Genomic DNA, 14,508 nt, shown 5'->3' on the forward strand with positions numbered 1-14,508 from the left:
TGAATCAGCCGGCTACGTTGTCATGAGTGGATCTGTAGCAGACGAGCGAGTATAGTTTCTCCTCGAGTCAGGGTGAAAAGGAAATCCACAACAAAAGCCACTCTTTCACTTCTGAAATAACATGCTTACAGGTTATAGGTTTGGTGTATAGATGTAGCACATCAAAATTAGGTCAATCGTTTAAAAAAAAATAAATAAAAAATGTATTCACTGCGGGCATTTCTCCGTTCCTGTTTCTATGTCTACATTGAAAGCTTTATATATCAGATCTGAAATAGTGAGTCTGCACCGAGTGAAACCACAGAACTTCCTACTACGTTAGTGGTTAGAGACAATGGGCTAGTTTCCTTGGCGATTTAGCAATACTGACTCAAGTGACTCGCACAACCCAGATCAGTTTAGTGAGTGACTCAGAATAACCTGAATCCTTAAAAAGAATTGAGTTTGCCAGGCCTAATTTGTTTATCCTAACTGAGCACGGTTTAAACATGTGTAACCACTGTTCCTTTGGTGGCAATTTTACATACTGTACATTATAGCCAACTGAAATTATAAAATGAAAGGATATTTTGCTGCCTTGTCATCTTTACAAGTTAATATAGACTGAGAAAAAAATGTATTCATTGAAGTCAGCTACTGCACTACTGCAACTTTACATTTAGGGTAAAATGTTTTTCTTGCATGTTAATCAATAAGAGTGCTAGCAGCAAGAACACAGAGCCCCCACAAACCATACACAGCCAGATAGCTTATCAAACAGCTTGAACGCACTAAACTTGTGTACTCTTAGCAGTGTAAAATGTGTGCTATTTTAGAAAAAATATATTTTTATGCTGCCACCCGATGCAGTAACAGTCCGTCATTTGTGATCGTTCGTGTGTCGTTCAGTTCATTCAACAGTCAACACAAGATCTCAGGTTTTTGTGAGCTACTTCCATAAACTACGTTTTTCATTTAAAAAACAAGTCTAATTTTTCTGATGCTGATCTGAGTCGTAAGCACAGTATAACCTGCAGTGTACAAATCTAAACGGCTGCAAACAAATGCTGAAACACATTGTAATCAATTTTAGCATTTTTATTTTTGGCAAGTAACTAAATGGTAAAAATAATCATGGTGTAAAAGGATTACATTATCACATTTTGTCTAACCAAAGAACGGCAATAAGTCCCCTCAGCATTTATATTTGTCTCTCCATCTCCCCGGTGCGCAATGCATCTTTCAGTTCAACAGTCAACATTATTATTATTATTATTATTAATTAATTATTTATTTTATATTATTACTTCTTTTTTTTTTTTTTCCCCATTAACACTCGTGTGTATGTGTTTATTTGTGTTATATAAGGTTATTACAGGCTGATACCTTGTGCTTTTACTTAATTCTTAATGCAGGACTTCTTGTTCTGCATTCTACTGAATACAGGTCTTCCAAATTTCACCTTAATGGAGTTCACAACAACAACAACAACAACAATAACTCTGTATGACAGTATCTCATATTGTGTTAGTCAGCCTACACTGTGTTAAGTATTAACAGTACTAAAAACGCAGAAACTCTCATATTGGTGAAGCTGGAATCAGAATATGTAGTGTGTGTGTGTGTGTGTGTGTGTGTGTGTGTGTGTGGAAAAATACCTGGATGTAAAACAGCACAGATTCCTGAAGACTGACAGATCAAAGGTGTCTGAAAGCTAACCTGTCTGTGTCTCATATCCACACCTCTATCCCTCCTCTCCCTATGACCCTGCTCATAAATGCCAACTTGTCTTTCTCTTTCTTTCTCCAACTCTCACACTGATCCATCCATCATTCCCCTTAGCCTTACACTAATTAATATGCTTTCCCTACCTGCTTTGCTCTCACTCTCTCTCTCATCCATCTATCCATCAATCCATCACCCTTGCTGGCCTGCCCAGGTCATTACCAACTGTGATGATGGTTTTGTTCCTCTAATTAGCCTAATTATAGTTGTCAGTTATAACCTGGTCCTCTGCAGGGACCTTATGATCCTACTGTGACTCTATCTGACCTTGGCACTGAGTGTGCGCATGTGTGTGATACCTCTGTGCCCATGGCTGACCTCAACACTGCACTACACTCATATTGTACCTTTCTCCACTTCGGTATTACTTTCTTTCTTCGTCTTTCAGTTTATTTTTTATTTGTATTCTCTTCTAACCACCTCAATTCTTTTTAGCACTGCTCCTTTTCTTCTTTTTTATACTTGTCGCCTTGGCCTTAAATCACCAATTTGTGTTTAAATAAAGTACAATCGGACATTACCATTTCACGACTAGCCCATTCAGTTCTACTTTGTTCTATGTTGCTGTTGTTTCACATTTAATTTGCTCTCTAACCTAACCTTTTTCCATTTTAAGGATCACAGTGAATGTAAGTTGTGAATGTCCAGTTCAATTCCATTTTATTTTATTCATAAAGGACTTTGAGGAAACATAACACACCCACTGCCAGCTACAGTGGAGGCCATCAGATCTTGAGTAACAATAGGTGTGAATGGCTTATTGCATTTTTACAAATTGGCTGTCTCCACATAATTCAATGGATGCTTATTTTTGGTAATTAAATTGTTCTGTACTTGTTGTTCAATGCATATCAGCACATGCGTGTGGCTAGCTGTACTGTACTGACTGCTAGCAAGGTCAACTTAACATCATTAACAAAACTTAAAATCATTGCTAATGAAGGTAAACACAAGACAGGACAGAGTGACAAAGTATCATGACATGATGGTTTTTTTCATGACCAATAAATGTGCCTTGCCTATGTGTTTGGTATTTTGAAGTGAAAAGAGAGTTGCTTCAGGAGAGGAGTTAATGAAAATGAGATGGTGTTGGTAATTTGGTGAAAATTGGGTCTTTGACTTTGTGCAGAGAACATCTCACTCTGCACCTGCTCTGTTCTGTGACATAAATGCACAGCAATTATATAATAATAATGAATGAGAACACATACTGTGATTAACCACTCTCAAACCGGTAGATGAAATTAGATTAGAGTATTGTTTAATGCAATTATAGCAAGAATTACATAATTCAGTGTTTTCTATTCTATTCTATGTGCTTTAACAGTGGCAGACGTTTCACTAATCCTTTGTGCTACATGCCATAATTAAGATTAACGTAATGCTTACTACTTCATACTGGCTCTTTACGATGATGTATGTGATGTGATTTGTACATTTAACTGTATGGGTGAGAGTGCAGGGCCAATTTCTACACTGTATCAATCTTTATGAAAAGATTCCTGTCTAAATGTCTGGCATCTCTTCCTTGTTTTTTCTTGCATTTATTTTCTTTTACTTTGCCTCAAACCCCCTGCAACCACCCACTACTCTCTACGCCTGGCCCTCCCTCATTCTTGCTCTCTGCATGTGCTCCTGTTTAGACCCCTTCCATCCCTCTCTCTCTCCCGGGCATCTTTCTGCTTTCATGAAACAGATGTCCCTTTATTAATAAAGACCTGGTCTACTACAGTAATGAAGGAATGAGCAAGCGTGCACAAAAGAGAGGGTGAGAGGATGAGTACAGAAAAATTATATTTAACTTGTAAAGTATGCGTGTCATTCTTCAAACCAGAACACATTGCACTACATCACTGACCCACTCACCTCTGTTTCTAACTGTAAGCAAACAAACTACAATGTAGCTGCAGCTAGAAACAAGTCACTTCATTACCTTCCATTAGGCTAGTCACATTTTGTATGGAGTGTCTGGCTCTTACTGAATGTTAAAAAGCATGTAAGCCCCCCACTAGTGAGTGAGTGTGTGTGTGTGTGTGTGTGTGTGTGTGTGTGTGTGTGTGCGTGTGTGTGTGTGCGTGTGTGTGTGCCGGGGGGGTGGGAGGTTCTAGACAATAGAAAATCTGCCTGTGGCAATACTTTAAAAGTAGCCAAATTCTGCAAAGCCAATAATAAATAAATAAAATTAGATAAATAAAACAAAATGAATACTACTGCCTGCAAACTGTATTTCAGAGAAATATTGTGTGAATAATTAGTCAAACTTGATAAATAATACATTACCAAAGACCAATCTGACTTTAAAATTATAGCAGTGTCACCCAGACAGTATAAGGACATTTTTAAATTAAAGCCCTTTAAAATGTCACATACAAGCTGTGTTCCCTCTAAATTTGAATTAGTTTACTAGAATTATCACACTGGTATGATCATAAGCATCAACGGACTAAATCAAACAGGTATGGTATTTTAGAGAAAATATTATGATATATCGTATATTGCAGCATAGCCTAAAAATGCAGAGATATTATGTATAAGCCCAGCTAAACAAGAATGTCCAGGACTGGAATGAATAACCAAATAGAGTGTATACCTGAGGCTGAAGCACAGCGTAAATCCCTCATGCCCAGGAAAGTGTACTGTAGCTAAAGGAAGTGCTTGGTTAGTTTCACAAAGAGTTTAAGTAGCTTCCTGTTGTGCTCTAAAGATAATCCTATGTTTTATAAAAAATAATACACATCTTCATTCCGACAAATACATAGATGCTTACTAACACATGCACACCTTTCAGTAACTGCCCATGAAATGATCTGCTTAAAGCTACATGCACGGTCTACTAATGCTAGAGATGGATCAATCAATCAATATTTAATTTTACTCTAACCCTAAAGCAAATCAATTGACCTGTGCACTGAGAAGAGAGGCGGATGGGTATGGGGAGCCAGGGGAAGCTGAAGGCTTTGAGGCCCACCACACTCTCAATTTAATATAGTGTGCCCTCAGTTGTTATCTCCCTCTGATCCAGTCTAATTCTAAAGGAGAAAATCGAAAGCCCTTAGTGGCTTTGTTGTTGTCTGAAAGCTGACTACCATTGCCTATGTGTTTTGTGCTACCCACTGTTCTGTTTGTCACATTCATTCAACAACACATTTTATCTAATCATCAGCTCTGCAAAAACATGTCACATCATTTGCAAAGGGACTATCACATTTTAACTTCCATCCTGCCAAGCCCACTGAAGACAAATCGAGTGACATGGCCTTGCTCTCAGTATTGAAATATTTCCATGAGAGGCAGATTCAAACAACACCAAACAGATTAAGCTTACAATCCTCAATGCGTTCTTCATTAGATCATTTGCCCAGCATTGGACTGTCTTGACTGGCCAATTTAAAAACAAAATCAGACTCAGATAATTTCCTCCAATATAGGCTAATGTACAGAAAGGACACGCTTATCTGCCTGAGCTCATTGTCAACACTGTTGTTCTGCTGATGGAAATATTGTATATGTAAAAGTCTAAAACAACTCTACTAGATGACAAATACTGAACTAAGGCTACCATTTAGTGAGCTGACAATGCAAAAGGCACACAATGACCTTTTACATTGTAACTCTGTTAACAGTGTGATCATTACAAACAGTGTCTTTAGCCTAAACAACATTAAATAGATGGTACAAAAGCTGAGTCTCACTGGGACGGAGAACAGAGATAATGTGGAACAATAAACTACATTACATCAACTTCTCGAGGAACAAAACAATACTTCGAATTAATTGATGTGTTCAGGTTCATCTGATATACATATAAATACTCCACGATCCGAAAAAGTGCCGTTCAACAACAAATTTAGATTTTGATACAGTGACAAATTTGACTTGAGATGAGATATGATACCTAATTCTGCCAACAGGGCAATGCAAACACAGCAATGCAAATTACCTGCCATCACTCAAAACCACCAACCTGTGGCTTCACTCAGTATGAATTACCTGTAGACAGGTAGTTAGGGCATGCAAATCACTGCTGAGTCAAACTGATTCATTTCTATAAATCAAAAGAGAATCATGTGCGATGGACAACAAATAATAATTGCTCATGAGGAATGAACAAGAAATGATTAATGCTGATTAATATGGTTATTGTGAGTACATTAAACTTGACATAATAGAAATTTAACATTAGATTATTAGAGACAGCCGATGAAGGTGGAAGACAATTTTCAATTGGCATGTATATATGGAGCCTGTTACAGACAGTCAGACTAGAAATCAACATCTGAAATACATTACATCTTTTATTCTGTTAGAGTTAAAATCTACCCACTTAAATCATTTCTCAAGTGAATTAATTTCTCAATAGTCTAAAGTGGCTGTCTTGCTATAATCCATCACTGTCTTCTTTCTTTTTCTGTATTCTCACACATGCTGTTAGACTATACAGATGGAGAGGAGAGGAGAGGAGAGGAGAGGAGAGGAGAGGAGAGGAGAGGAGAGACTTGGCAGAGATGAGAGAGCCACTTAAGAGCACTGAGACCTACATAGAATTAGATTGCTTTGGAATACACCCATGTGGTCACATTTACCATAACGAAAGTAAATCAAATGTTCAGCTGTCTTGATTGGATAGAGAAACAGGCTAAGCAATGAATGGTTAGATAAATAATGGATAGATGGCAGATGGCATATACAAACCTGGGCCAGTTGTGAGCTTATCCATGCCTAGAGGGCGAATAGACCATTACATAGTCTATAGCCTGCCAGACTAGATCAATCAATTACAAAAAATAACGGAAAGCTTAAAAAAAAAAAGAAAAAAAAAAAGAGCAAGATAAGTTTTTATGATGGTGCCCTGATCTGATATAAAATATTATATAGCTGGAATGCAATTAAAAAATAAAAAAATTGAGAGAAAGCAATTTTCAGACCCAGGTTTGTAGTTTGACCCAATCCAGACACCCATACCTGTTTCATTCCTCCGTCATACCATGCTGGTTACTGCTTCCGGACAAATGGAGGTAGACATATGGATGGAAAAACATAAGAGAAGACACAAGAGAGATGGCGTAATGAGATGAGTAAGATGGAACATAAGCATGGAGTACACACAAATGACTACAAGCACATTGATGAACATAGATGGGGAGGCACACAAAGGAGCACGGAGATGCGTTTGAGTGGATAGGAAACAATATCAGCAAATGTCACAAACATACGCGCAAAATTGAACACCACACTCTATAACTCAATAAGTGAAGTGTCTAGTAGTGAGCATACCTAAAGCCCTTTGAAGAGAAAAGAAGTGGGAGCTGAAGATGAGAAGTCATACCAAAATGTTTTGATGATTGAATGGATGATCATTTTAGTTTTAAAGATCCCATGGCATGAAAGTTTCACTTTATGAGGCTTTTTAATATGCGTTCCCTCAGCCTGCCTATGGTCCCCCAGTGGCTAGAAATGGTGATAGGTGTAAACTGAGCCCTGGGTATCCTGCTCTGCCTTTGAGAAAATGAAAGCTCAGATGGGCCGATCTGGAATCTGCTCCTTATGAGGTCATAAGGACCAAGGTTACCTCGGCTTTCTTTGCTTTGCCCACCCAGAGAATTTGGCCCACCCATGAGAGAGAGACATCATGGCTTTCAAACGAGCAAAGTGGCAGTTGGTCAAGGCCACACCCCCACCCTCCACCTTGCCCCCCCCCCCCTCTCCTCCTCAATAGCTACAGACACAGAAATGGAACATCCTAAGTAAAGCTCATTGTGGGACTGGCTCTAGTGGCTGTAATTCTGCACCAAGGCTGAATTTCAGGAAAGAGACTTCAGATACAGTATTAGGGGACCACTAAGGTCTATATAACAGCATCCAAAGAGCACCATGTCATGGGACCTTTAATATATGGTGCTTGAAAGTATCTAATGACCCACACAAAACACAGTTCAAAAATAAAATCATTGTACACGTTACACACACGCACATACATACATAGCCACTCACAAAGAAGCAGCTTTATCAACAAGGCTACGAAAGTGTTCAAGACACTAAGTGTACTTGTACTTGTGTATAGGGATGCATCGATCCAACTTTTTCAGCCCGATAGCGATATCTGCGCTCTGGGTACTGAGTACGGATCTGAAACCAGTGTTAAATTAATAAGCTGTATGCCTCTCTGTGTGGAAGTGACTGGGATCGTTCTTTTATGTGTAAGGCAACACCAGGCTTGACTTAAACATTGCTTTCCTAAGTTTGTAAATGAGATGTAACAAATAAATACATAGGTATAAATTTACTAAATTGTATATTATTAGAATAATAAATCATGCACAGCAACTTGGTAAAAAATATAAAAAATTAACAGGAATTACAATTCATGTCTAATGCTTTTAAATGCAGCAACAAATCCATCAAAACTTCAACAGGAATTAAAATTCCAGCATATAAACACAGAATTCAATTGAATAGCTCGGCCCCATTGTCACCAATACATACAAAAGGAAATATAGCAGCCAAATAAATGGTCTGTGTAATACACATCAGGGTTTCCGTTTGAAAACACTGATGCCGGTCCATGTGTTCTGGGAGATTTCAATGTCCCGGACACGTTATTATGGATCCCACGTAACTTCTAGGCAAGTCCCACCCTACGAAGCAGCAAGATTAGTTGGGGTTAAGCATTTACCTTAAGTAGTTAAAGGTGATATATGATAGAATGCAAAACCGAGTTTACCTTGTCATAGTTGAATAACGACAGTTCGTTGGGTAAACAGGACATACAAGGAACCTCAAAGTCCCATTGACATCCCTTTCCTCTGCAAATCTCACAATTTGAAACTGCTGCTACTGAAAACGGGCAAAATCCCAGCTAATAGTTGACGTCAACTCGGTGGCTGTACCTTATTTGGTTCTGGTCTCTACCTTTGTCACGCCCCAAAATTTACATAGCTACAGACCCACTGTTCTGAGACCAGCTGGTGTTCTAAATGTAGCTTGCGCAGATCTGACACACTAGTTTAGCTGCGAGCTGTGCATCTCCATGGGAATAACAAAGAAGAAAGTTTGGAAGTTTTTCAAGGATTTTGAAAACGAACCACGGTCGTAAATGCAGTGTTCCAGGCTGTACAGGGAATGCTGACACTTTTCACATTTCATCGCGGGCTGCCGGTCATGGTGCTCCAGGTAAGCGGTAGTTGTTGTTTCAGTTACCCCAGAAAAGATGAGTGTGCGCTGGGTAGGCTACAGAGCACCATGAGCTGCCGGTCATGGAGCTCCGTCAGGTCAGCGTAGTTGGTGGTCTAGTTACCGGGTAACTGTGAGTGTGGCAGGCATGTTCCCTGATATACACTTAACCAGTAGCGGAGTGGCGAGTCGGGACTTTTCTCGGTGGGCCGGTAGTGTTTTGAGGCCACGAGGCTCGTGACTGTGCAGCCTCTGCTCAACCTGTACAGCGGGCCGCAGCAGCGGGCATCATTAGACACACACTGTCTGTTAACGTTACCAATAGACTGCCAAAACGGGAAGCGGCCGCGGGCTTCCCGACCGCAGGGCAGCCTGCCGCACGTTTGGAAGTCAATGACCGGGCAGCTCGCTGCCCCACTGCCCGCTGCGGGCTTCCCGACCGCCGGCAGTGGCACAGGGCAGCCAGCCGCAGTTTGGAAGTCAAAGACCGGGTGGTGTGTGTGTGTGTGTGTGTGTGTGTGTGTGTGTGTGTGTGTGTGTGTGTGTGTGTGTGTCTGCATGTCTGTGTGTGCTGCGGGCAGCGGTGTGTCGCTGTGTTTGTGTGTGTGTCTGTGTCTGTGTGTCTTTGAAAGTCTATCAGTAACGTTAACAGACAGTGTGTGAGTCTAATGATGGAAAGCCAAAAAGGTAAAGGGAAACGTGGAGCTGAGAAAGTCAGACTCAAAAGGAAGAAGGGATGGTGTTGCTGGGCTGTATGTTGTTCATCCCCCCTGTGTGTCTGTGCTCTGGAGCTTTGCTCGTAAACCAACCAATCAGCGCAGAGCTCATCTAAATATTCATGAGCATACCATATAAGGCAGAAAACCTCTCCTTTCAATCAAGGGCATTTCATAGGGTTGCATTAGGGAGCATAGAATAGCACCCGGGCCATTTTCAGCCCAACCAATGTTACATACCTTATTAGGAGACCTTAAGAAACAGTGTGAAATACCCTATATAACCATTCTATCACCCCTTTAGGGTTAGGATAGCCGACTGGTCAGGGGATAGGACCTGAACAAATCGGGTTACGTTATCTTGCCTAAGCATGGACGCCTGGCCAATCGTAGCGTGTGCTTACCTAGAAGTTGCGTGGGTTCCATAATAACACGTAGCCCAAAAGTAGGCTAATTTTGCTTATACATTATATTCCAAATAAAAGTAGTATGCTCGCCTACATATTCTAAGATAAAATAAAACAGAATAAAAACTATTTGCAAACATTACAAAGAAATACATGTAAATGTATTTTTTTTTAATCTGGTCAGGCTCATTGACATTGCATTTCCTGTGACTACTTTATAATACATTATATATTAAGTTATAATAAAAGTCAACTTGTGTTTCGCCAGTTAAATGCTTGAATGTGAAGCTGCACCAGTGGCATGGCATCTCAAATTATTTTCACCGGACATTATGACAGGTGAGATTTTAATATGTTGGACTTCAACAGATTTTCCCGGTAAAAAATGGTAATTACCGGATAACGGAAGCCCTTATATGGTAAAGTTCTTTTAACGGCAGTAAAGTCTACCTCAGTTAGAGCAAATGTGTATCCTTACCCTCAAACCTGCCACACAAACACACACCCATCAGAAGAACATGCATGCATATAGTATATTCACGCAACAAACACATAAGAAATGCATTAGTAGTAAGAGGAGATGAAGAAGAGCGAAGACAGAGAGAAGGAGAGAGCGAGACAGAGGGAGAGAGGAGCCATGACAGGCAGCAGCACTTGGAGAGGACGCCAAGACAGTAGGAGGTCTGGAAAAGGGACAGAGAATGGTGGCAGATGAGAGGAGGATCAAAGAGCCAGACGACAGGATGAAGGGTGGAGATGCCAGTTCAATTTAGGATTTCTGAAAATGGCCACATACTCTATCTATAGGTGACAAGACATACTCAGTACTTAAGTCTCTTAACGTAGGTAACGCTGTATTCAGCAATAATGTTTTTTCTGGCGCAAAAAATTACTGTAGCCAGGATAAACATAAAATTAGGACAAAATATACTGCCATTTATTATGTTAAAAACGATTGAAAAACCGTTACACATAAAATGACAAGCACGCAATAATGTCTGCTTAAGTTAATTAAATATCAAGAGTTAACAGCTAACCACCTTAGCAACGAATGTTTTAAATGTAGGCATATTTTGTGTTTGGAATATACTGCACATAGGGATGGCCAGCAGAGTGGATTATGCAGTTGCTTTTGAGTTGTCGCTGTGAAACTAGGTTGTTTTGGAATCCAGTGCAACTGTCGTAAAGCCAACCAGACTGCAAATGCCCTCCTCCACAAAGAAGCAAGCTTCAATCTTTTCAGAGCAACGTTCAACTTTACAGGCGGTAAATGTTTTATACTTCCATTGGAAGAGATTACATCCTTTGACTTTTGAAATTTGTGTGTAATTCTCATCTGGGACACCCTGTCTCTTATTTGTCATTCTCTCTGCCTGTGTGAACAAAAACTGTTGCCATCACTTTTTTTCTGGGAGAGAAGTTCAACCGTGTTTCAGCTTTACACACCAGTTGCAATTGTTTTTTTTTAGGGAAATCAGTCATACATTTCAATGATTTCCTTTTCCATTGATGCACCTTGCACCTTTTTGCACCTTTTAGAAATGTCAATATTAATTTGATCCCAAATGTATTTGATTTCATGCATTAATCTAGAATCCACCCGACAGTGCTGCCTCTATTTAAGACATTGTAGTATCAGATTTATGCACAAAGAAAATAACCTTTCTGATTAGATAGAATATTCACTACAAGTGTGGTTATTTCATTGTTGCCCTTACTTTTTTGATACTTTTAGAGCTGTAGAATATTCAATAAGGATGGGAGCTGTTATTAATTAATCATTCAAGGTGAATACAAGGAAGGTTTCAGGGCAGCAGTAAAGAGAAAATAGGGCATACAATTAAGTAACGATAGAGTGATGAACACAGTGTCACTGCATCATTAAATAGAGGGAACATTATATATAAGCAAAATATGACTTGCTATGACAAAATGGAACAAAACAGAGTGAAAATAAGCAAAAAACAAGGAAGTGAGGAAAGGAGAGGGAGGGATGCCTCTTGACTCCTGAGTGTTGTGTTGTTAGTCTAGTCTCAACCTTTTGGAACATATCTAAAGGGGCTGAGAGCCAGCAGGCGCACACACACACACACACACACACACACACACACACACACACACACACACACACACACACACACACACACACACACACACACACACACACACACACACACACACACACACACACACGCCTGTTGTCGTCAATCTCTGTCTGCCGCTTCAGGTTTTTTCCAGGAATGTCTCCACAGACACCCAGTTCGTAATCTATCTATAAATTGCAAGAACGTCTGTCTGTCTGTCTGTCTGTCTGTCTGTGTGTTATGCGAATATCTCTCGAACCGTTAGTCCAATAGATTTCAAACTTGAGAGGTGTCTTGCTACGGGCACGAATAAGTGCAGTGCCAAGTTTGACGTTGTTTGGATAAGAAATGCAAAAGATATCATTAAATATATAGGTAAAAGAAGCACACATTGGCTTTTGCCCCTCTCACACTGAGGACCAGAGACAGAGAGCAGCAGAGCTTTGGCAGCTAAAATGTGACATACACCTCAGACACCTCAGACCCAGAAAAAAGTTGCACTACTCTGGACTGTCTTTGAATAAACAAATGACAATTCCCAAATTTAAGGACGTTTCAGAATCCCACACATGCAAAGCACAACCAGCTACAGACAAGTGGCAGCGAGACATATCTGTATGTGTCTGTTTGGGGGCGTGTTTGGGGAGAAGGTAACCTGCACATAATGCAGAACACATGCAGAACACTTTACAACAGTTTTCCTGCTATTGTATTAAATTGCTGTGAGTTGGCAGAACATAACGTAATCTCGGAGATTATTCCTTCACAGCGCTGTGCAATGCAAGAAAATCTCAGAGTTGAAACAGGCAGACACATCAGTTTTCATCAGACTCACCCTGGGTCGGGTTAATTAAATCTACTGCTAACTTACCACACTAATAACATTACCGTCGCCAAAATACCCCCATGAATCAAATCCATACTTCACCGTTAACCGTCAAGCCACTAAACCTGTATGGAAATGAACACCTCTGCTGAAGTGTTAAATTCGTTAACGATCATACGACACGAGACAACACCGTCTCTCTCTGTCTGTCTTTCTCTGTCTCTGTCTCTCTCTCGCTCTCTCTCTCTCTGCATGCGTGCGCACACACACACGGTCCGGTTCTGGTGATTGATGAACGCAGATAGGTGCTGATCAGCTCTCATAACGGGCCAGGTGGGTAGCTCACTGCCTTCAGTCCATGAGGCTAATGTCTGATTACTCTACATTGTCATTGTGATATTTTGTGATTACATTCTAAATATGCAACATTCTCTGTCAGGTAAATATAGTAGTAGGCTACAATGTCTTCCTCTGATGTAGATGTAGCCTACACTGTAAGTCAGTAGTAGGCTATACAGTGGAGGTGCATATTAAGTGGTTTGGGGTCCTTCTGTAATTTTGGGGTACAATTTGGTTGTGAAGAATTCTACAAGCAGCAATACCACAGGCCAAGCAATCGCCCGTTCCAAACAGGCACATTTTCAACGGGCACTGCACTAGTCTATCTATAAATTGCAGGAACGTCTTCTGTCTGTCTGTCTGTGTGTTATGCGCATATCTCTCGAACCGTTAGTCCGATGGATTTCAAACTTGACAGGTGTCTTGCTACGGGCACGAGTAAGTGCAGTGCCAAGTTGTTTGGATAAGAAATGCAAAAGATATCGTCAGTAAAAGAAGCACACATTTTGCCGCGCTAGCCGCTGGCCACGCCCCCTCTCACACTGCACACTGACTGAGCTCAGCGCAGGACTAGACACAGAGAGGGTCGAAGAAAGCAGCGGAGCTTTGGCAGCTAAAATGTGAAATACACCTCAGACCCACAAAAATGTGCAAAGCAGCACTACTTTGGACTTTGGTCTTTGACTTTGAATCAACAAACGACAATTTCTGAATTTAAGGACGATTAAGCAGTATACTTAATTAACCCGGGTTGAGTCTGATGAAAAGTGCTGTGTCTGCCCGGTTCAGCTCTGAGATTTTCTCGCATCGCACAGCGCTGTGAAGGAATAATCTGAAGCGCCTTTTTTCCGCCAACCTTATTCCACACAACAGTCGTGATGAGGTGTATTTCACATTTTAGCTGCCAAAGCTCCGCTGCTTTCTTCGACCCTCTCTGTCTCTGGTCTTGCGCTGCTTAGTCAGTGTGCAAAGCGAGAGGGGGAGTGGCCAGCTGCTAGGGCAAAAGCCAATGTGTGCTTCTTTTACCGATATATATATATATATATATTTAACAATATCTTTTGCATTTCTAATCCAAACAACGTCAAACTTGGCACTGCACTTACTTGTGCCCGTAGCAAGACACCTGTCAAGTTTGAAATCCATCGGACTAACTGTTCGAGAGATATGCGCATAGCACACAGACAGACAGACAGACGTTC

General features: G+C 40.5%; 1 protein-coding gene and 1 long non-coding RNA gene across 7 annotated transcripts in view; one reads left to right on the top strand and one right to left on the bottom strand.

Annotated features, from left to right (window-relative positions):
* The window catches only part of ccser1 (coiled-coil serine-rich protein 1), a 128,714-nt gene that overhangs the window by 27,116 nt on the left and 87,090 nt on the right, over positions 1–14,508 (bottom strand). For 2 of the 6 annotated variants that reach the window (XM_031308947.2, XM_031308949.2), the window contains one exon: positions 6,727–6,759. The exons of the other annotated variants lie outside the window; for them this stretch is intronic. In XM_031308947.2, the coding sequence (XP_031164807.1) occupies positions 6,743–6,759 (17 nt within the window). In that variant the 3' untranslated portion in view covers positions 6,727–6,742. The remainder of the gene's footprint in view (positions 1–6,726; positions 6,760–14,508) is intronic. 6 annotated transcript variants of the gene reach the window in all.
* On the top strand, positions 211–14,300 carry LOC118493202. The gene is made up of 4 exons (XR_004895191.1): positions 211–460; positions 5,446–5,449; positions 13,423–13,443; positions 14,291–14,300. It is a non-coding gene; the product is annotated as an uncharacterized LOC118493202 (long non-coding RNA).

Source organism: Sander lucioperca, chromosome 2 (genome assembly GCF_008315115.2).
Source record: "Sander lucioperca isolate FBNREF2018 chromosome 2, SLUC_FBN_1.2, whole genome shotgun sequence".
Taxonomy (NCBI): domain Eukaryota; kingdom Metazoa; phylum Chordata; class Actinopteri; order Perciformes; family Percidae; genus Sander; species Sander lucioperca.